The sequence below is a fragment of the Candoia aspera genome, chromosome 5 (assembly GCF_035149785.1).
Source record: "Candoia aspera isolate rCanAsp1 chromosome 5, rCanAsp1.hap2, whole genome shotgun sequence".
Taxonomy (NCBI): Eukaryota; Metazoa; Chordata; class Lepidosauria; order Squamata; family Boidae; genus Candoia; species Candoia aspera.
In genome coordinates, this window is record NC_086157.1 from 31,751,859 (window position 1) to 31,772,880 (window position 21,022).

A 21,022-nucleotide genomic window follows, 5' to 3' on the forward strand; every position below is an offset into this window, starting at 1 on the left:
GCTTTGACTTGAGCTGTTGTGTTTGCTGTAGATCTGCCCACAGAGATTTCCTAGGATGCTGCAGCAAGCTAATTTGTTACAAAGTAGATTACCATTGAATAAGAAAAAAACAACTTGGTAATCATTGATAGAACAACTTGCCGATTAGCAAGATATGGGAGTACATAGGAGATTGCAGCTTTTGTGCAACAGACAGTTCTGGGATGAAGTAGGTTATTCAGGATAGAACTTCTCATGAAGCACCTCTCACTACAGCTGAGTGCAGTAAAGTAGAACAAATTGAATGTCATAAAACACTTGTTTTCTACGTTTGCTGTGGGGTATAACTCCTGGTGTTTGATTCTACTGCAGCTCACTATCCAGAAAGTTTCATTCTGCTTTAAATTGTGTGTGTGTGTGTGTGTGCATGCATGCACGCATATAAATAATTTTAATCTCATTTAGCATAGCCAGAGAACAGAAAATGGTAGATACGATGTTCTAAAAAAAATAGTAACTTGTGAGATTAAGTGGAGCATTAGTTTCCTAAACAAGGATCTCTACGTAAAGTCCACGACCTTAAAATGGTTACAATTCAAAAAAGGATAGCTTCAAATATACTTTATTATATGTTTTGTATTTTGTTATTACAAAAACGTCTGAAAAGATATAGTCCATTTGTTGAAAAGGGGTTACATCTATATAGATCACATTTTATTTACATAATTAAGGTGTTTGTGCTTTTTTAAAAAACACTGATCACATGAAAGACTGGAGCTAATTAGTGAAGTATCAATAGCTGCCTGAGAAAATTGTATCTGAGCAAGTGAAGAAATGTTCATTTATATTGCAGCAATCAGATTTGCTCTACATGTATCTCGTAGTTTGTTTATTGTAGCCATTCGCAGACTTCCAGGTTCAGTAAATATTTTCTAGAATTGAAAATTAAAGTATTAGCATATACTAGGGTGCAAAGAAATATCTGAGAATGGGGTTCAGGATATAAAACAAGTAGAATTGCATTGATCAGCCATGAGGAACACTTGAGGCAAATTTCCTAGAATGGGATGGATCACATTATTGAATGAGCTGAATAGACTAACAGTTCTCTTTAAATCACAACCTATAATGTTCCACACAGATTGTTACAATCTGTGAGCACTGAGCATTAAGAAATATATCTGAAGATTCACTTGCAATACATTAGACCATGAAAACTAGTGAACGTTCAGGTCTTGTACCTGTACTCTTTACAATTTCAATATTGGAAATATTACAACAGGTCCTTCGTCAGATTTAGGGCTAATTTTCCTTTATAGCTAAATAGAACTTCCATGTTCTGGCACGGAACACTTCTAAATGCCAGCTATATTTATGCTGTAACTTTCTGAGGGTAATCTGGCTGGCCAAAAATTAGATGGGTCTTTGATCTGGCCCAACAAAATTTTAGAGCATTTAAATCCAACCCTAGACATTTTTAGATGACTCGAATGTGCTTAGGAATAATTGGGAATACTGTGTTATATTTAAAAATATTGAGCTGCAAAAAAACTAAATGATTAATGCACCGGTCTTATACACAAAGACTCCCAGCTTTCAGAGTGAAGGTGAATAAAGACGACATGGTAGATATCCATAAAAATCATGTACAATATGGCAAATAGGAAGATAGTTTTTTCTCTCTCCAGAATGAATGGCCTTGGGGCCATCCACTAAAAGTAAATACAGGAAAATTCAAGACTTAAGTTTATTTACATGGCATATTGTTCAAGTGTAGAGTAAATACCAGCTGCTGGACAGCAAGAGGACCGTTCTCCACTTGTACATGTTCGGAGATTAATTGCCCACAATGTGACACAATGTGGGCCTGAAGGGATTTTTGGCACACTGCAACAAGGCTCAAAAGCTCGTAGAGAAGAAGTGTGTATCTCTTGGCTTTCCAGAGATTGTGTTATACAGTATTTATGAAACATGGGGTTGCCACTGATCTGTGAAGCAAACTACATGGCTGTGACACTATGTGAAGCTAATTGAGACGAAGTTGACACAACATCCTTTGAGGAAAATCGTGAATACAAAAGCTTCAGTAAAGCCTATCATTCAAACTGACTTTTGAAAAGTAATAGCTCTTTATAGGGTTAGACATTTTCTCACACTACCGGAAGTTCCATAGAAAGCATACCAATAAAAGTAAAACGAGCATCTAAATTTCCATTACCTATCATTTGTATATCCTTAGCTATTTTGGTTATGCAGTAGTGAAATAAAGTGGGTGATTCCATAATGCTGCGGATCACTTCCAACATAATCTGTGCTTCATCGGAGTCCTATATGTACATTTTCTCCAGCCAAGAAACAATGTTGGCTCAATGTGCTTGGTAAAGGCATGGCACAGTACACCATTTTGTGTGTTGTTTAACTAGAATCTGTTTCAAAAGATTCAGATGAAGTTCAAATCATGTACATCACTGTAGTGCAGAATTATGGATAGTTCTAAGGGTTTTGAGAGCTTCATTACTTTGTTGAATCTGCAGAGCAAAGCCTTTCATGTACTGTGCCATCATAGATTGGATCCATACTTGCCCTTCTATGGAGGGAGGGCTTACTTTCATTTACAGAAGGGTCCAAAAGTTCAGAAAGCTGGACAGGGACAAGAGACCCAGGTTCAAATTCCCATTCAAGCATGGGACTTACTGCAGGCCAGTTGCCTTTTTATTTATTTTTTGTTAAATTTGTATTGTGTGTTTGGTTCAGGAGCTTAAGGCAGCATGCATAACGCTCTCCACCTCCAATTTTTCCACCCAGGGACAACCCTGTGAGGTAAGTTGACTGTCCTAAAAACATCTAGGGAGCTGCTGTGGCTGAAGATGAACTAGAATCGGTTTCCCTAATGCCGCTCAAACACCATCCACCCAACTTACTCCACTGGACTTCATCCTTTGACTACCACTTTGAGCTGAGGAAAAGCAGGATTTTCCCCCACCAACTTTTAGTGTAGCTCTGTATCTTACTATTTGGATGGTCTTCAGTTCTTTTGACCTTTCAGAACTGTGTTTCAAGAGGTTTCAGAAGAAGTAGAAAAAAAAGACAAAATCATCCCTCCTATATATAAAATTAGAACCATAAATATCTTGGATTCAAGCAGTCACTCATGCCTTAGTCACCTCACAAATGGATTCCTGTAACACGCCCTACGTGCGGCTGCCCTTAAAGACCAATCAGAAGCTACAGCTGGTCCAGAACGCAGCAGTGCAGACAGTGAGAGGCTTACCTTGGGGCCCCATTGTTCTGTGAGCTGAATTGATTACTGGTTGGCTTCTGGGCGCAATTCAAGGTGCTGGTTACTACCTAAAAAGCCCTTCATGGCATAGGCTTGGTTATCTGAGGGACCACCTGTCTCTAGTGAGATCAGGGAGCACAATGCCATCAATCAAGCAGGGTCATCTAGCATGCCGCCTTTGTCATGGCACCTGCCCTCTGGAATAGCTCCCACCCTGATGACATTCAGGAAGCTTAAGAGACCTAGCTATTCTCCTAGGCTTTGGGGCAGGGTGATGGTTGAGCCCGTTGGATGGGGCTTTTTTTGTTTATATCTTTGTCTTTGAGACGCTCATGATCTCTATTTTTTGTATTTTTCCTTACTTTTTAATTGTGAGCCACCCAGAGTCCTTGGGTGTTGGGCAGCCTACAAATTGTATAACTAAATAAAATATATTTTTAAAGTTAAGGTTGATACATACTTTCTAAAACCCGCTTAAACAATATTCTGAACAACTGTATTAATACACAGTTTTTATAGCAGATTTATAGTTTTAGGATGAGACCTACCTGCATGAAAACGTGACACTCTGTTACAAATGGTCCTGTAGTAATCTGCTTAAATTTTTCACAGATTTCGGGGAAATTTGTAGCTTCCAAAATGAAATCTTGGTGTTGCTTAATTAATGTTAAGGCCACACGAAATATTATTTTTGATCCTTCGTAGAACAAACAGTCCCAAATTCGGAGTACAGTCTGTAGAAGAATGAAATTAGTCATCACTGAAGTGTATGAAATACATGCACTAGAATTTGGATAAATATATAAAAGGCAAGTGCACACAGCTCAAGTTGTCATCAGTTCTCACTTGCCTCTACTGGAAGAATGTCAATGAACAAACATATAAACCAACGGGACACCACCAAAGTCCACAAGTTGCCATGCTTTTCCATTAATTCTGCCACAGCTGGAATCTTCATTTTCACAAGTTGTCCAAGAACATCTTGATCTGTTTTCAGACCCATCATTTCTGGACTATAGTAATCTTTAGAAAGATGATACAAAAACCAAGTCACCAAGATGCAATTTATTACTTCTAAAATATATATTCTGTAAGAAATATCTAACAGTAAGAAACACATCATCTTTCAAAGGTTGTCTAGTCCATTGGTTCTACTGTGAAATTATGAAATTCTACTGGTGAAGTAGAGAAAGCATGGAAGACTGAGTCGTATTACAAGTTTTGACTGAGGACAATTTGCAGCAAAACAATAAACTCCAGTCACCTATTCTTAGCCATGGACAGAGAAGAAAGGCTAGCAAGAGTAGGTGGTGCTGGAAGTATTTTTTATTTCCACTAGCCTGGATGAAACTAATTTCCAGTCCCTAATAATTATGAAAAGAGCCTCGTGTGGCGCTGAGTGGAAGGCGGCAGTATTGCAACTGAAAACTCCCCCCACGACCTGAGTTCGATCCCAGTGGAAGCTGGATTCTCAGGTAGCCAGCTCAGGTTGACTCAGCCTTCCAAGATTGGTAAAATGAGTACCCAGCTTGCTGGGGAAGGGGACGACTGGGGAAGGCAATGGCAAACCACCCTGCTATAGTCTGCCAAGAAAACATCATGAAAGCGGCGTCCCCCCAAAGGGTCAGACATGACTCGGTGCTTGCACAGGGGACCTTTCACCATTTTTTTTCACCAACAATTATGAAAAGGTATATACAGATGTTGAATTTACATAAAAGTACAGACTACATTGGGATGCGGTGGCACTGCAGGTTAAACTGCTGAGCTTGCCAATCGGAAGGTCGGCGGTTCAAATCCGTGTGATGGGGTGAGCTCCCGTTGCTACTCCCAGCTCCTGCCAACCTAGCAGTTCGAAAACATGCGAATGTGAGTAGATTAATAGGTACCGCTTTGGCAGGCAGGTAATGGCGTTCCGTTTAGTCATGCTGGCCACATGACCATGGAAGTGTCTACGGACAAACGCCAGCTCTTCGGCTTTGAAACGGAGATGAGCACCGCCCCCTAGAGTCAGACATGACTGGACTTAATGTCAAGGGAAACCTTTACCTTTACCTATACAGACTACATTACACCTTAAGGAAAGCATGTTGTATGCTGAGATATGACACTGGCATGGTACATCTAGTTGCAAGGAGCACAAAAATAATATTCCATCATAAGCCATTTTTCTCAATTCACTTCCACTGTATGAGAAAGTAAAGTGGTCACACCAATTCTTAATGAAGACACCAGATGGCGCTCCATAACCTGGCATAGATTGCCACACAGTAAATTCCAGGTTTCTGTAATCATTCCGGGATCTGTTGGAAGAGAACTGCAGTTGCTGTTTTCAGTCTCCAAAAGCAGAGCAAAAACTACAGGGCAAAGCTCTGTGCAAGAATAGCAGGACATTACCCCAAACCCTTAGGAATACTACAAGGTCAAGGTTAGATATGCCACTGCTCTGCTTTCTTTATCATATAATAAGCAAGCATCAGAGGAGAAAGACTGAAGATTTTAATAAGAAAACATTAAAAGATTTCATGCTATAGTAATGTATGCCTTTCCACTACCATCACATACCTCATTACACACGGAACGTTCCCTTCCAAAGAAAAAAAGGAAAAGGGAATGATAAATATAAAAATCCAGCGGAATACAGAGATGAAGCATTTCTCAATGCTTCTTTAACTAAAAACTCATATAGGTAATTCTGTCTTGCCTGTTTTGCAGTTTTCAAGTGGTTTACTGCAACAAGCATTCCATTTCAATATTCTACTTCAGTTGCAGACCAGTAAAAATAGCACAGAAGCTGAGAAGCATAACCAATAAAAGACTATCATTAAAAGCCATAGACTATAAAATACCTAAAGCCCTTTATTATTTAGATTAGATTTATATCCCACCTTTTGTTCAGGAGCTTACAAAAGCCTTCCTAGCAGCACACACAGTGCTCTGTCCTCCGTCCCCACGACAGCCACAGAGGTTGGTTGGGTGGAGAGAGAACAATCGTTCCCAACCAACAAGTGGCCCTCATGGCTGAGGGACAAATAGAACCCTAATCCCACACCAGAATAGTGTACCCCTTTGGCTCTTAATGCTTCCTCTTACACTGAGACAGGATGCAGGAGGTGAACAGCACCTTGTGCTGCTAGCCATTGCAATCCTCCAAGTACTGTTCTTGTTGCAATCTACAACATGCATCAAGAATCAGCTATCTAAAATACCGTATTCTGATGGCAACAGAAGCCTCAAGAGACACTAAATCACTGAAAGCCACTGAAAGCTAATTTAAACACACATTTGAAATCCAGGAAAGAGAAAGAGTTTTACTCTGATACTGAGGTCAACCTGGATGCCAGGAGAAAAAGTTCCACAGCTGAGGAACCCCACTCCCTTCTAGCACCTGTACTAACGGATCAGCACAATATGAGTAGGGCAGATTGTACTAAAATGGCATAAGCAGCAGTATTTTTACTGCAGCTCTAAACTGACCAGGAAAAAATATTAGTAAAAACGAAGCACAAACCAAAACTTAATTATATCATCATAATGCTGTATGAAATTCAGTTTACTACTTATATTAATGAACAAGGTAAAGATAATGACAATGACTAGTAAGGCTTTTGTATTCTCCTGAAGCAGCCCGTATTTTCAATTTCTTTTCATTAGCATTATTGCTTATGATTGATCAAAGCCTAAAGCATCCAGACTGGCTTCTTATTTTCTCTCTCTCTTGCATGAATAAATTCAAGTTTTAAACAGCTGAAAATTCTGACAGGCAGGCAGCCCTTGGAATATCTTAGCCAAATAATGATGTGCACCTGAAAAGACTGTTTACGTGCAAAACGCTAAGGATGATCCAGACCTTGCATTTTCTAGGGCATCCCTATACAGTCCTGTTGCAATACTCCCTTCCCCCCAAAGTTAAATTCTGTTGAGTCACTTGTGTGATCTATAGGAGCCCAACTGTTGCAGTTGAGAATGTAGAAATTGTGTCTCTGTGTGTGCGCACGTGCGCATGCATGCATGCATGCGTATATTGCATTGACATAACAATTTGTCAAAAAAACACCTTCAGCTTCACACACATAGAAATAAATCCTGTGGTGTTTCACAATCTGTTGGACTGTGGCAGGACCTACATTTCAAAAGATGGGTCTTAAATTGCTGCATATGATTCATCCAAAGATAAAGAATGAAGTCTGTAAAAAGTCCATGAACTGCACCCTTCCTCTATTTTTGGCCATTCTTCTCAATCTATTTGTGGTACAAAACAAGATTACATAGGACATATAATCTTCATTCCTTATTCCCAAATCTTATTTTAGCTTCATAGAAAAGTTGCTAATTTGCATTATTAAAAAAATTAATAGCAGGACTCTTAACAAAGCAAAATATAGCCTGTTTTGTTTCAATTTGGTAAATCAAAGGAGGGCTCTCATGAGCAATTCTGTTGCACTGCAAATTTAAAAACCAGTTCTGGAGTTTGGGGGCAGGGAGGGGAAGGAAGTTGCATTTACACATTTGTAAATATTGCATTCAGCAGTAGAAATATGTATGCATATACCTATTAATCTTGAGTCTAACAGAATTGCAATGTATCTTTTCCTTTGGAGCATCTACTCTGCAGAAACAGAAATGTGTGCACTGTTTTCAATGTTCTGCAATAGAGGTGTAAACTGAGGGGAGGAAAAGCAAAAAGAATACTTTTCAAGTTCAGTACAAAAAGAAGGCTGTTGTAGATTTGGATATAAAAGAATATGGAATCATCTGAGATGTTTAACTGAGACACAAAGCAACATTTACCTAAATTACATGCCACTTTGAAGACTAAGTACTATTCCTCCGATGTTAAGACCACAGAGTAGAGGTTCCCAAACTTCTGGTTCACAGTGCCCTTAGTGTATCAGTAATTTTTTCATGCCACTCCTGGCCTTGTAATTTGCACAGGGTCCAACAGATGTCAAATATCCCCTGGGTGTTTGCCACAGAGCCCTGGGTGCTGCGGCATCGTTTGGGAACCATGACCATACAGCCAGCTATGGTGGTCTTTCCTTCTATGGGAAGGACACTTCAGTTCTCCAGTAATTTTGGTTGAGTTTTTCCCAATTTTTTCCAGCTCTGTAAAGTTGTATGCTTCTTAAGGTGCAGTGACCAGAACTATGCACAATACTCCACAGATTTGTAAGTACTACTACTGAGGATGATGATGATGATAATGATAATGATAATAATGATAACAACAAGAGTTTCAGGTTGATATTTTCATGCAGTCCACTGATTCCAAGTCCCCTTTCCTTATCATTTATTGCCAGTTCATATCCCATTAATGTATAAAAGAAATTTGAATTTTTTGTGCCAATTTGCATTGCTTTACTTGTTTATATTGAACTGCATTTGCCATTTAGAAGCCCACATTTAAGTTTAGAGAGATCCTTTTGGAGCTCTGCACAACTGCTTTTTGATTTTACCACCCTGAACAGTTTGGTATTAATAGCAAACATGGATACCTCACAGTTCAACTTGAACTCCACATAACAATTGAAAATCACTAGTTCCTGTACTATGCACCTTTCCCCATATGAGAACCAACCTTTTATTCCAACTGTTTCCTATTTTTAACTAGTTGCCAATCTGTGTAAGTACCCATTCCATAGTTGCTAGGTTTGCTCAGAATCCTTTGGTGAAGAATTTTGACAAAAGCTTTTTTAAATCCACAGTATTTATTGGGTAATCCTTATCTCCCTGCATTCTGACACCCTTATAAAAATTTGAAAATTTAGTGAGACAAGACACACATGGAGAAATGTTGGTTCGTTTTTAGCAAGACTCATTCTTCTGCGTGTTCACTTGTTTCCTCTTTAATATTCCTTTCAATCATTTTCTTTGGAACAGATGTTAAGCTAATGGGATTATGGTTTCCTTTACTGATTCTCAAGGATATTATATGAATTGGGTCACAACGGCTATTTTTAAGTCCTGAGAATGGATGCTGATGTTAAAGAAAAGTTTCATATTTTTCTGAAAAGATCAGCAATTTCATAATTAAGTTCTTGAAGAATTCTTCATCTGATATTATCTGGACCTGTATATTTATTATTCTTAGTTTTTAAATTTGGTTTATCATTTCATTTCTCACTGTTTCCATTTGTCTCAGTTCATCTGTCATGATCACCGTTGCGATGCTTGTGACATCGCAACGGCTCGCATGACAATGCAGGGAAATGGGTACTGGGCGGATTAAGGCAACTAGCTAACAAAAGAGAGCAACGGGTGCTGGTAACAAAGTATCAACTCTAGCGGAGGCGTGGAAGAGAGAGATACAATGTTGCAAAGAAGGTAATTGACAAGACCAGACCATGAGGCGCGCCCGAGCTGTCAAAGAGATTACGAACCTGATTGCCCGGCAATGAACCATCACCGGCCAGGGAAGCAATCAAGGAAACGCCCGGAGCACAGGAGGGGCTCCACGACCCACCTACCGAAGACGGAACCGACGGGGCTCGGGGCGCACCCGAAGTAAGAAGGGGTGGAGCGCTGACCGGCGCGGGCTATTTAAATCCCGTTCTGGCGCGCTCCACTGACTCTCAGCTTTTCTTAAAGGGCACGCATACTGTTACTCAAATAAAACCAGAACCTAAGCCTACACTAGCGTCTGTTTTTACTGGGTAGCAGGCAGAGCCTGACATCATCTGACATACCTCCTGAAAAAGTCAGAAATCTATGTCCTCAACAATGAAGACAGAAGCAAAGAATTCATTCTATTTCTCTACTTTCCTATCCTCCTTTAATACATCTTTGTTGTTAGTTTCCTATTTTGAATATATTTGATGACTTTAAAAAAATGCTTTGCAAATTAGTATTACCTATATAGATTTAGTGTAGACTTTCTCAAAGTACACCGTTTCTCCCCAAGTCCTGCTGTGATGCCTCATTGGGGGTGGGATGGGATAGGGAATGGTATTCCAGGAGTATTTGTCAGTAGTATATAATCCCAGCAGGGTCACCAGGGTGTGAAGATCATTCCAGCTCTCCAGATAAAGCAAGCAGCAAAACAGGGATATGCTGAGGCAGATTACTTTAGTGACAATGGCAAAGGCATAATTTCATACTGCATGGGAGAAGGCAACGGTAAACCACTCCTGGATTTTACCAATAAAATCACTTGAATAAACAATATAAAGTGATTGATGACATAGTACCAGATGAAGAGCCCACCCAATCAGATGGCACACAAAATGCTACTAGGAAAAGTTGAAGATCTTTTAGAATATAAACGTTTATGACATGTCTAGGTTAAAGCCTTTGGGATGCCTAGGCTTGATGTTGCTGTGTGGAAAAAGAAAATCCAAAGCTGCAAAGCTGCAAATTATATTAGAAACATGGAATGTAAGAAGCATAAAAATGGGAAAGCTCAACATAGCAAAAGGTGAAATGAATCAACTACACACTGATATCTTAGGCATCAGTGAATTGAAACAGACTGGAATTGGACACTTTCAGTCAGAAAAGCATTCTGTTACTCAGGACATGAAAAACAAAGAAGGAACAGCAGTGCTTTCATAATCAGAAGTATAGCAAAAACAGTACTTGGCTATAATGTAATCAATGACCAAATAACATCAATTAAACTTTTCAGACAACCCATTAATTTGACATGCATCTATGTCTGTGCTTCAACCCCTGGTGCAGAAGAAGAGGAGGTTCTCTTCACATGCAAGCAAAATAGTGCTTAGGATCATCCAATCTAGATTAGAGCCCTACTTGGAAAGGGAGATGCCAGGTGTTCAAGTGAGCTTTAGAAAAGGCCAAGGAATACAAGACATTATTGTTGATGCATGCTGAATAACTGAGAAAGCCAAAGAATATAAAAAAATAAGTCAATGGGTGCTTCATTGATTATAGAAAGGTATTTGATTGTGTCAATCATGTCAAGTTGTGGAATGCGTTTAGAAAAATGGGAACCCCAGAACATCTCATTGCCCTCTTGCAAAACCTATACGCAGGTCAGGAAGCCACAGTCTAGATGGAACATGGCAAAATGGACTGGATATTAAGGGAAACTGAATAGAAAGAAGATGTACATGCTTTTACATCTGGAGGAAGAAACATCAATAAACTGTGCTGAAGATACTACTCTCTTAGCTGAAAATGCAAATGCAAGCTCTAGTAATGAAAGTCACAGAGTACAATGAAAAAATTGGTATTAAGATTAAATATAAAGACAACAAAATTCATGACAACAGGTACAATAACCAGTCTTAGAACTGACAATGAAGATATTGAAGTGGTAGATAAGCTTTTCCCTTTTAGGAGCAACTATCAACAGGAAAGGAAGAAGCAGTCAGAAGAAGCAGCAGTCAGGAAATATGCCAGAGACCAGCACTTGGTAGAATAGCAATGGAGACCTTGAAAAAGATATTCAGATGCTGGGATGTGTCTATACCTATGAAAATCAGAATTGTGAAGGAACTGGTTTTCCCTGTGACTCTATGGAAGTGAATGTTAAAGAAGCAGGACATAAAAAGTATTGATGTTTTTGAATGTTGGTGTTCAAAAAGAGTATCATGGATAGCCAAGAAAACAAACACATGGACCTCTGAACAAATCAACCTACAGCACTCACTACTATAGGTTGAAATTATCATATGTTGGACACATTATGTGAAGACCTAGCTTTTTTCAGAAGTCTATAATGCTGGAAAGATAGAAGGAAAGAGGAAATAGAGGATGGACTTAATTACAGTAGTGATGAGCACACTGTCCTAACAACCAGGAAACACCCTGAGACAAGGAACTGGTCTCTAATATTTATTGCTAGTACTTAACAGGAATCCTAACAAACTGAAGAAGCGTGGGAAAACCCAGACATATAACCCCCAAGGGTTAAGGCGGTCCCGATCTGTGTCTCTTTGAATGGCTGAACAATTCATCAGTGCTACGCATGCGCTTGACAGTCTGGATGGGAGCCCCCTGCTCGCCATCCTTACTCATGACATCCACAGCTAGAAGACCTAAAGGACCAGTTTAGGGCCTGATCGTCTTAGAGGAGGGGTATCTACATAGCTGCTAAGATTCAGCACCAACTTGATGGCACATAATCAAAAATACAGTTATTCCTCAGTTTATGCATTTTAGTTTATACATCCTCATCCCTGAAAGTTAATTCTGTTGCTTTAACACACACATACTCCCCATACATCATTCCCATATACATACACACATACGCATTTTTCCTTTAGTACTTTCTCAAGGAGCTCATAATTACAAACATGGACTAAGCAGAGTTTATGGGACATCTCCATGCAGGAGCTAAACAAACAAAACTAAATCATTCTGCTTACTATGGAACTTAGGCATCAGTTCCAAATGGGCATAGTAAATATCAAATTGCTTTTCTTAAGGCTAGATTAAATGTCCTATCACCACACGTGTTGAAAGATAGATTTGAAAGGATTTCTATTCTGCAAAGATTTTATCCTTTCAATAGCAAAAAGGCTGGATCAGTGGAGCATATTTCTCCTGATCCGTAATGTTTATGTGATGGTTCACAAGGATTTGATCTGGCCTATATTAAAAATATGTCAAACAGATTTAATTTTAAATATGCTACATTTTTGCCACCTGACAAAGATCCAAAGGTGGCTCTTGTGATAGCCAAACTTCTAAGGGTAGCTATTGAATGCAGCTAATGAATTAAATAGGAATAACTGAATTATTCTGGACACATAGTTATTTGTTAACTAATGTTGAATATTATTTTTCTTAATAATGTAATTTAATAAGGTTAATGTAATAGGTTCTGCAATATCTATGTTCCATTTCATGTTATATGTCAAATGTAATAGGTTCACAATATATACAAAAATAGACTCCACCTAATTTTTCACATTAGCACCAAGCTTGTTCATGCAAACACCTACCTCATGAACTTTATGAGTAGATTGGATTCTAAGGATGAAGTCTAACATTCTGTGCAGTGTATCATTCCTGATCCTGTTGAATGTGACATGTTTTACTAAATAAGTCATAAAGGATTTGATATCTTCCATCTGAAAGATATCATATAACTTATTCAAATACTACTTTGTTGTTATCCAGAAAAAACCTCCCTACTTTGACAGTAGTATGGAAACTAACATTTATTTGTAATAAGAAAAGCAGCATCAGCTTATCAGATATATACAAGTAGATTACTGAGCCTATGCTAACACTCTACAAAGCTTCCTTATAGTGTGTTTTAAAAAGCTGTAATGTACAAGTATTCCCCAACCCTGGCAACTTTCATATATGTGGATTTCAACTCCCATGATTCCCAGCAATGGCCCTGTCGGCAGGGGAATTCTGGTAGTTGAACTTCACGTATCTGCCAAGGTCAGAAATGGAAAACATTGATATATAGCAACAAGGAGTGCTATTCCAACTTAAAAGACTTCAAGCCAAACCAGTGATCTTCCTCACAGCAAATGCTTTTATGTTCTTTATTTGAGTAAACTATTTTACAAATAGTCCAGCAGATCGATAAATTTGGCTGTTTTCACAAACTATTGGCTTTGAAGCACTGTTTTGAACCATGTGTCTTTAGCAGTTGAGCTACAGTCATAAATATATTTAGATAACTTAATGCATCATCTAGCAGTTTGTGATATGAAAAGTTATTTTAAAGCTACCAGATCCTCTAAGAGCATAAGCTGAACTACTTTAACAAATATACAAATGTCTAGAAGCTTTTAGAAGAGCAGCTCTGGTTTAGCTCCATTTTTAAAAATCATTTCTCACCAAAGTAGTAAAATCTCTGCCTAGAATGGACTGCAGATGAGAGCCCACATATTCATTTTGTATCGCACCTTTATTAGTTCTACAAATAACTCAAGGCAGCGAACATCCCTCATACTCCTTCCTCCTCCTATTTTCCCCACAACAACCACCCTGTGAGGTGAGTTGGGCTGAGAGAGAGACTGGCCCAAGGTCACCCCATCTGGCTTTCATGTCTAAGGCGGGACTAGAACTCATAGCCTCCTGGTTTCTAGCCTGTTGCCTTAACCACTAGACCAAACTGGCTCTCACGTAACTATATAAACCATTTCACATACACTCTTTGCCCCATTTCCCTACGCAGAGCGAAGTCTAGGCTAGACACAGTCACCCGTGTTTTTTAATTTGATCACATGATGCAAACAATGTTATATATTTATGTTGTATATAGGGAAACATATACTTAAGGAACACATGCATGTAATTTGCAGATTCTGACAGAAAAGCGCTTTCTGTATAGAAATTAAGAAATTCTCAAGACATTACTGATGGTACATCATATACATTTAGACTCCTGGAAACCAAAAGCTGTCTATATGAACAACAAAGTTACTTCTACCTATTAAACTCACTTAAAGGAAACAGGAAACACAGGAAATGAGTTGCAAGATAAGATTCAGACATACCAGGTAATATTCGGCCGATGAGAGCATCTAATAACCAAAATGATTCCTCTTCATTCCTTGTAATAAGAATCAGGTATCCAGCTATGAAATTCATGCCCTGAAATAAAAATGAAATTCCTATTTATTTCACATTGGCTTATGCAATCCTGAGGGAGTCAAGAGAATAAAGAGAGAAAAGCAAAACATTTGAACGCTAGAAATCTTTTGTTGGCAGAACAGGAATTCTTTATTCTTTCTTCTGCTCACATACCCGACAGAAGCACTTTGGAGGGTTACAAGACTTTGATGGAAAATTAGTCCAGACATTTATTAAGTGGCTAGTCTGACATAAAGGAGAAAGGAAACAGATCTCTTTGGGATTTGGGGTAAAAAAAAAAAGAATCTGCTCTCAGTATAAAATTTGCCACTATTACGAGCATATAGACTCATGATATGGCAGTAGATAGTTTCTATTACTTCTGTACTTCTACAAATCAAGAATTTACTTTGCAATGAAGTTGAGTGAGGCCACAGCTTTTGAAGAGTTAAGTGTGAGAGCTGTAAGATTTAGAATATTAATGAAGAGTAGTATCACTTGCATTCATTTAAGTTTAATCTTTCAATGCATCTCCAGTTTCTCACTGTCTCTTTAATTCTCCTAGCTCTTATTTCACTAGTTGTTCTTCATCTTTCTAATCAATTGCAGAGCAGGAATATTATACTTTTTAATTTTAATTCCATAAACAATGCCAGCTTGGGTTCAGACAAGACAAAAAATTCAATGTGGTAATAATTCTTTATAGAACATTTCAGGTCAAATAGAATCAGCTGTTCTCCTAAGTTTCTAAGACTTCATAATCATCTGTTGACATGAAATTGGCTTTCTTCAAACAGTGCCTGCCCCACCTCCTCACATCCTCTTACCAATCTATGAAAAGCCAACAGCTAGTATAAAAAAGCATTCAGTGTTGTTGGGGTATTTTGCCCTCCAGTTGTGCTGCTAGTTTGCTTGACAATAGCAACCATGGTGACTATTTGGCATTTGGTTGCAGGAATTACAAAAGTCTGCCCCTCAGAGGGTGTCTGAAGAGCAACTGCATTTACTAACCATGCACGCCAGTATAAGACTCTATTAGTACTGCTGCAAACAATAGCAAAGCAAACCTGTCTAATTCTTTTAAAGGAATGTTCACTGCAGGATTCTCTGAAACAAGTCAGCTGTCAGTCACATTAACATTTCTGTACTGGGAACTATTTGAAAATTCCTGAAATATAAGCTTAATTTACACAGAATCACAGAATGCCTCCGAAAGGCCTACATACTTGGAACAATCTGCCGCCTGTAATGTTCAACACATTTTATCCAGTTGAAAAAGCTTCAACTTCTCAATAGCACATACTTTTGTATTCTGGAAAATAATGGCATCTATTTTGGAGAATATAGCAGGAGTTTGTTCCAAAGCTACAGTCACCATCTACTGAAGTTACTTGATGGTAAAATGGATTAATGATGGTTATTCTAGGACAGGGATAGGGTTTTTCTGTTAACAAGCCTAATCTGGATTACCTGACCAGCTCACCTGGACAGTGAGGCTTTCAGACAGACCCTTCCCTACTTCCACACCTGCCAGAGTTACAGTTTCTACAGGCACTCTAGCAGAGCACCTTTATGCACAATCCTGTTTTCGTATCTTCTGCCTTTCCTTTGAGGGAAGTGCAAGGCAATCAAGAATTGTCAGAGTCATTCGTGCAGGCATTCCACTTAAAATACCTGCCAGCACTTATCCTAATGGGAGAATGTGCAGGCCAACTAGTTACTTGATGCAGGACCAGATGGGGAGAACTTCCTTCCTGTTTCATCCTGAACAGATGAAAGTGCTTTGTGCAAAGAATGTTGATCCCCCACCTCAAGTGGCTTTGTCAAACCTCTGTTGCAGAAGAGCGCACAGGTTGCCCCTCATCTCCTCCTCCATTGAAAATGTATGTTAGCAGTGGGCTTTTTGGAAAAGAGGAAGACATCATTTCATTAAAGCTTCACCAATATGAGAGAGAGAGATGGCTCACCTAGGCAGTGGGGAGGTAGGTAGAGCTATTCCTTCTCTATTCTGGTTTCTGCCAGATGGGCTGAGATTCCAACTGACAATGTTGGCTGGGAATTCTGGGTATCATAGCCCCAACTTATATGATGATGCTAAAGGACATCAGTTGGGAAAGGCTGCTCTTAGTCCGATACTTTTCTACTGTATTGACAAGGAAGCAACTCCACTGGTGCAAGGAGCATATGTAATGACACATTAGTCATATGACTAGCCCCATTCAATGGACTTACAATCATCAAATGGTACAGCACCAATCTCCCATGCCCCTCCCCAATGTTTATAGGCTCTTAGAATCCTTTTGACTGCTCAACCTCTGTGGAAGAGTCCTGCTTGCTGAATCTGAATTTCTAGGGAAGAAATAGGGATTTACTTGTTACACCAAAATGATGGTTGCCAATCTCAAGATGCTGTTCAAGTGCTGAGACCTAAAACTCTCTTGGCACCCTAAACATTAAAATGGATACCTTGGTCTTGGCTTGCAGCCTAGTTTGCAAGCTTGATTTGGCAATACACATTCCTTTGAAATCCATCATGGGCTTCAAGCATCATACTTAACTATAGTATGTTTGTCTTAGCAGACTGTATAAACTCAATGTTTGTGCGTTAGTCGACCATGGTTTATTACTTAATACAGAGTATGAATTTAACCAATAAGACTTGTTCCAAGTGATTGATTTTAGCTCAGATATGATCAAAAGTGGTAGAAAATAGGAGACAAAGCTTGGAGTATAGGTAGTCCTGAACTTATGACAATTGGGACTGGAATTTCCTTCGTAAGTTGTTGCAGTCATAAGCTGAGTCACCATGTGACTGGACTTGATTTTACTACCATTTTTACAGCAGTCATTAAGCAAATCCAGCTTCCCCAATGGATATTTTTTGCCAGAAACCAGCAAAAAAGGTCGCAAATTGTGATTGTGTGACTGTAGGACACTGCAACTGGTCATAAATGTGAGTCAGTTGCCAAGTGCCCAAATGGCAGTCATTTTGACTGCAGGGATGGTGTGACAATCATAAGTGTGAGTACAGGTCATAAAGCACTTTTTCCAAGGCCGTCATAACTCTGAACTGTTGTTAAACAGTTGTAAGTCAAGGACTACCTGTACATTCTCAATGACATGCTGACAGTACCCTTCTTCTGGAGTTTGCACATTCTCATTGTTACCTATCACTTGTAACTGGTGGGGAGGGAGTTTACAAGTCCTGATGCATATGTAGCATGTGAGGACTTCTCAAACCCAATTCCAGTGCTGGGGAGGAGGCACTCAATACCAGTCTCAGAGGGCAATTTCGAAGAGGTTCAGATTGGAAAACAGTTGGATAGCATGTCTTAAACTACTGAAATATGAGCAACAGTCAAGATCCTACATAAGTAAAACTCAACGATATGAAGTTTGTTTGCTATTATTTTCTACCTCAAAAGTTAACACTTTGTTTTTAGAATTACATACCTGGCAGTATCCCACAGATGGATTATGGTGCCCATATGCTACTAATACATTGTAGAGTGTTTTCTGTAAACAGGGAACAGCAGTTTTGTGGAACTTTATATTATCTGGAAATGTCCTATTTATGTCTATAATTTGAAAAAGGAGACATTTTAAAAATTAATCCATGGAACAAAGTTTTGGAAACTGAACCAGATTGGACCCCAACTTACTCATAGATTGATGATTAAACAAATGGTAACATAGGTAATATTTTGTTATTTTGTTCAAAAAGAAAAAAAACCTACATCAAATAAATACATTTTAGAAAAAAAATTCTAGTTTGGCTTTTTCTTTTATCCTACAAAATCCATCAACTCTCTTCAGACTGCACTTCTAGATGCATTCTAAAAAATAATAATCCTTCAACCCAGTAGAAGTTAACTTCAAGTAAGTAAAAAAAGAATTATAGGATTATATTATAAAAATGTAAGTTTCTCAGTAAGTCTTTTAAGATTGTTGTCTAAACACACTACCGCACTCTTAAATACTGAAGGCAGCTGAAAAGAGTACACATGAAATTACAGGAGATATATGCCTCTGTTAAACTGACATGTCCTCGCAATCTGTTCTCAAACTCATTTAAAAATAATTTCCACTGAGTTCTGGAAAATTTATTTCCTGGCAATCACATTAGCTTTAAGAAATATTACATCATTCCTAAGAACTGTGAGCAAAGGCTAACCTGTATGAATACATAGCAATATTTGAAGGGACAAAATATAGCTAAAACATAGCATTTAAGTAATGTATTTTGGCTCAAAGTAACAAGAATTTCCATCACGCTCTTCCTCCTTTCCTCATCTCTAGGCATGCCCAGGTCTGCCCCAAGTACAACAGGTTTGCTTTAAGCATGATCAGATCTGAGTCCTATTTAGAATTTTAATTTCCCTTTTAATAAAGACATGACAAAGTGAATTAGCAGGCATTGAAACCAATCCAGAGAACCCTGCAGGATGAAGTGGCTGGTATAGATACTGTAGCAGTGGTGCCTGTAGAGAAGCTTAAACACATACATCCCCTTGTAACACACACACAGTTAACACTATTATGCAGTAGAAACAAATATTAATCAGAGATATATCTGAAACCTCAATCTTGGATTTACACTCAGTGTGTACAGCGTATAGGAATCACAGGCATTGCATGTTCTTTGAACAAGTGGCTCCCAATCCAGCTGTTGTTGTTTATTCGTTTAGTCGCTTCCGACTCTTCGTGACTTCATGGACCAGCCCACGCCAGAGCTTCCTGTCGGTCGTCAACACCCCCAGCTCCCCCAGGGACAAGTCCGTCACCTCTAGAATATCATCCATCCACCTTGCCCTTGGTCGGCCCCTCTTCCTTTTGCCTTCCACTCTCCCTAGCATCAACATCTTCTCCAGGGTGTCCTGTCTTCTCATTATGTGGCCAAAGTATTTCAGTTTGGCCTTTAATATCGTTCCCTCAAGTGAGCAGTCTGGCTTTATTTCCTGGAGGATGGACTGGTTTGATCTTCTGGCAGTCCAAGGCACTCTCAGAATTTTCCTCCAACACCACAGTTCCAAAGCATCGATCTTCCTTCTCTCAGCCTTCCTTATGGTCCAGCTCTCACAGCCATATGTTACTACGGGGAACACCATTGCTTTAACTATGCGGGCCTTTGTTGTCAGTGTGATGTCTCTGCTCTTAACTATTTTATCGAGATTTGTCATTGCTCTTCTCCCAAGGATTAAGCGTCTTCTGATTTCCTGACTGCAGTCAGCATCTGCAGTAATCTTTGCACTTAGGAATACAAAGTTTTTCACTGCTTCTACATTTTCTCCCTCTATTTGCCAGTTATCAATCAAGCTGGTTGCCATAATCTTGGTTTTTTTGAGGTTTAGCTGCAAGCCAGCTTTTCCACTTTCTTCTTTCACCTTCATCATAAGGCTCCTCAGTTCCTCTTCACTTTCAGCCATCAAAGTGGTATCATCTGCATATCTGAGATTGTTAATGTTTCTTCCAGAGATTTTAACTCCAGCCTTGGATTCCTCAAGCCCAGCATGTCGCATGATGTGTTCTGAGTACAAGTTGAATAGGTAGGGTGAGAGTATACAGCCCTGCCGTACTCCTTTCCCAATCTTAAACCAGTCCGTTGTTACATGGTCTGTTCTTCCTGTCGCTACCTGGTCGTTATACAGATTCTTCAGGAGGCATATAAGATGACTTGGTATCCCCATACCACTAAGAACTTGCCACAATTTGTTATGGTCCACACAGTCAAAGGCTTTAGAATAGTCAATAAAACAGAAATAGATGTTTTTCTGAAACTCCCTGGCTTTTTCCATTATCCAGCGGATATTGGCAATTTGGTCTCTAGTTCCTCTGCCTTTTCTAAACCCAGCTTGTACATCTGGCAATTCTCGCTCCATGAACTGCTGAAGTCTACCTTGCAGGATCTTGAGCATTACCTTACTGGCATGTGAAATGAGTGCCACTGTTTGATAGTTTGAACATTCTTTAGTGTTCCCCTTTTTTGGTATGGGGATGTAAGTTGATTTTTTCCAATCTGATGGCCATTCTTGTGTTTTCCAAATTTGCTGGCATATAGCATGCATTACCTTGACAGCATCATCTTGCAAGATTTTGAACAGTTCAGCTGGGATGCCATTGTCTCCTACTGCTTTGTTATTAGCAATGCTTCTTAAGGCCCATTCAACCTCACTCTTCAGGATGTCTGGCTCTAGCTCACTGACCACACCGTCAAAGCTATCCCCGATATTGTTATCCTTCCTATACAGGTCTTCTGTATAT

At 39.1% G+C, this 21,022-nt stretch overlaps 1 protein-coding gene across 2 annotated transcripts in view; it reads right to left on the bottom strand.

The window, feature by feature from the left end:
- Nucleotides 1-585: 585 nt before the first annotated feature.
- GRTP1 (growth hormone regulated TBC protein 1) overlaps nt 586-21,022 on the bottom strand; it is a 32,287-nt gene continuing 11,850 nt past the window's right edge. Inside the window, exons 4-8 of one of the 2 annotated variants that reach the window (XM_063304869.1) lie at nt 18,215-18,339; nt 14,686-14,782; nt 4,110-4,282; nt 3,808-3,993; nt 586-911 (exon numbers count right to left, since the gene is read on the bottom strand). In XM_063304869.1, coding sequence (XP_063160939.1) covers nt 822-911; nt 3,808-3,993; nt 4,110-4,282; nt 14,686-14,782; nt 18,215-18,339 — 671 coding nt within the window. In that variant the 3' untranslated portion in view covers nt 586-821. Of the gene's footprint in view, nt 912-3,807; nt 3,994-4,109; nt 4,283-14,631; nt 14,783-18,214; nt 18,340-21,022 lie in introns of both variants that reach the window. The other variant, XM_063304868.1, reaches the window with a different exon arrangement.